Source organism: Orycteropus afer, unplaced genomic scaffold, assembly GCF_000298275.1.
Source record: "Orycteropus afer afer isolate SDZICR_OR568_19922 unplaced genomic scaffold, OryAfe1.0 scaffold00497, whole genome shotgun sequence".
In the NCBI taxonomy this organism is placed as follows: Eukaryota; Metazoa; Chordata; class Mammalia; order Tubulidentata; family Orycteropodidae; genus Orycteropus; species Orycteropus afer.
The window spans coordinates 380,382-383,330 of NW_006922084.1; the positions used below are offsets into that span (position 1 = coordinate 380,382).

A 2,949-nucleotide genomic window follows, 5' to 3' on the forward strand; every position below is an offset into this window, starting at 1 on the left:
CCTTCTCCAGGGAATGGTCCCTTCTGACAACATGATCAAAGTAGATAACACAGTCTGGCCATTCTTGCTTTCAAGGCGCATTCTGGCTGCACTTCCTCCAGGACAGATTGTTAGTTTTGAAAGACAGGATATCATGTTCCTGTTAAAAACCGTCCCGGGGCTTCCACTCTCCCTCAGAGCAAAAGCCATGACCTGGTCCCAATACCTTTCTGACCTCTTCCAGCCCTCCCCCTCATTCCTCCTCTCTCCAAGTCACTGTGGCCCTCTACAATTCCTCAAACTTGTCAAGCCTGTTTATGTCTCCCTGAGGGGGGATGGGGTGTTAAAGGGAGGAAGAGGACTTTGTGCTGGCTGTATCCTTTCAAAATGTTCTTCTGCCACAATGTATCCGCAAGGTTTGATCCCAGGCTTCCTGTAGGAATCTCTACAATGTTACCATTTCAAAGTGGCCTTCTCTGATGTCCTTTGAAAGATAGTATCACCCAATCTCCACCCTCCCTGTCTTTCTTATCCTTTTATTTTGTCCCTTAACACTTATCACCCCCTCCTCTTCTGACCAAAACCCACTGCCAGGAGTCGAATCCGACTCTTAGCGACCCCCATTGAGTTTCCGAGGCAGTAAATTTTTATGAAAGTAGATTGCCCAGTCTTCCTTCCATGGCGTGGCTGGCGGATTTGAACCACCAGCCTTCTGGTTAGCAGTCGAATGCCTTAGGCAGTGCACTACTAGAGCTCCTCCTCCCCTTCTAGCATGTATTTATTTGTTTACTGTCTTTCTCCCCTACTGGAATGTAAGCCTCATAAGAGTAGTGACTACCTAGTTTGTTTGCTGCGGTATCCCCAGAGTCTAGAACAGTGCCTGGCACAGGACAGCTTCATAAGTTCACTGAATAAAATCAATAAATGATGTTGAAGGTAATGGTGCTTGGGTTATTATTGCCACCATCAGTATTATTATCAATAACAAGGGCTTCCACTTCACACTGGGTTCAGGTCCAGAGCCCACTAAGCCTGCGCCTGAGTAAATAAATAGCCTCTCACAGCCTCAGGAGCTTATCCTGTCAAATGAACATCATAACAGCAGCCTTCACAGAGGGCGGTTAGGATTAACCAAGACTACAGGTAAAGTGCTCTGCACAGGGTCACACAATAAAGGAGTCCAGAATTACCACATCATGTCACTGCTGCCGTCATTGTCACTAAATGTGGATCCAGCTCTTTGCTTCTTGTAAGATCACTTTGTGCACCATCTCTTGCTTAAACAGATAAGGCTCATTCTCACCTTGTTGCTCCCTTTCCTCCCCTCTGGTCAAGCATTCCTCCTCCGTGAAGCCTTCCTAGCTCTTTCTCCTTTTCAGAACTCTGTTGGGATCATGCTATTTAGCACATGCATGGTACGTGATTACATGTCGTCCTTTGCTCTTCACTGACTTGTCTTCCTAACTGGACCTTTGAGCTCCTTGAAGATGGAGTCTGTGGCTTGCGTTGTGGCTGTACCACCCAGGGTGCCTAGTCTAACCTGGGCACACAGTTCACCTTTTGCCAGGGCCTGACAGCCGGGAGGCTGACTAGAAGCTGCAGAGCTGGTCTCAATACTCACTTGATTCCTTCCGGGGACGCCTGGGAAAATGCCATCTAAATACAGGACGCCAAGATTGTACGACGCATCTGGGTTCCCCATTTCTTCTGCTTTTAACCAGTACTTGGCAGCTTTGGCATAATTTTTCTTGAATTTGTGGTAATACCATCCCAGGCCATTGACTGCCTGATGCAATCCCTGAATTTTAGAAAAACAAGAAAAAAATTATGATTTTAAAGAAATGAAATCTAAAGAGCCTCTGGAAGCAATTGCTGTCAAACCACTCTGCCCGAGTCTGAGCAAACCCCACCCTTTGCCTTGTCTGGGGCAGATGGCATTCAAGAAAAGCTAAGTTAGAAAACAGAAACCTGCCTCACAGTCTTCCCAGATGGATTTCATCTGGCTGCTGCTGAGAATTCAGTACCAGCTCCACAGTGAGGCTGGCCCCCAATCATCACTCAGTCCTATGGACTCTTATGAGATGCCCTTGTCCACAGAAGGCCCTCAATGCCTGCGGTACCAACAGTGCCCTTGGAATGCATGCATTCATGAGCGCTGGACTGTGACAGCAGGCCTGAAGCCTGCCCTGCCAGGAACGGTTTCTAGGTGACCCGCCTGTCCATCTGTTGATTACTCTGACCTGAACACCAACCAGCCCTCAGAGGGGGCAGCCGCAACAGCCTACTTGCTGAGGACAAGTGCTGTCAGACTACTAAGTATCCTTGGTTCTGACGGGGGCTTCAGAGGCTGAGAGGGACAGAGGCAGGAGGGGGGGCGCGAAAGGAGGGAAGAAGGCTTCAGAACTGTGTCTCAACCTGTGTCAGGTACCAGGGAAGGGCCTGCCCATGAACATACAGCCTCGAGCCTTCCTGCTCTTGCTGAGTTGATTCTGCCAGTGTTCCCACTTCCTTCGGTATGGCCCCCTCCAGCCTGGCTGTGAGGCCCTGCTGGGGTGAGGACACCTCAGGGAACCTCCTCCATCCAGACAGTGTGCACACCTGAGCACCAGCACCTGGTGCACTCGTTCCTCACCTCTGCCAGGCCCAAAGACCAAGAACAAGTGGGGGGTGGGGCGGGCGATATGGAGGGCCAATAGCATTCTTGCACCTGTGAGGCTTGGGAAGTCAGAGTTTCAAAAAACCAAAACCCAAACCTGTTGTGGTCTAATTGACTCTGACTCATGGTGATCCCATGCGTTATTGAGTGGAACTGTTCCATAGGGTGTTCTTGGCTGTAATCTTAATGAAGGATCCCTGGTAGTACAGGGGTTAAAGCGTTCGACTGCCAACAGAAAGATCACAGGTTCAAACCCACCAGCCATTCTGTGGGAGAAAGATGTGGCAGTCTGCTTCTATCAACATCTATAGCCT

General features: G+C 49.4%; 1 protein-coding gene across 1 annotated transcript in view; it reads right to left on the reverse strand.

Annotated features, from left to right (window-relative positions):
* The window catches only part of SEL1L3 (SEL1L family member 3), a 253,483-nt gene that overhangs the window by 44,787 nt on the left and 205,747 nt on the right, over positions 1 to 2,949 (reverse strand). The window contains exons 15-16 of the mRNA XM_007955282.1: positions 1,601 to 1,777; positions 270 to 304 (exon numbers count right to left, since the gene is read on the reverse strand). Coding sequence (XP_007953473.1) covers positions 270 to 304; positions 1,601 to 1,777 — 212 coding nt within the window. The remainder of the gene's footprint in view (positions 1 to 269; positions 305 to 1,600; positions 1,778 to 2,949) is intronic.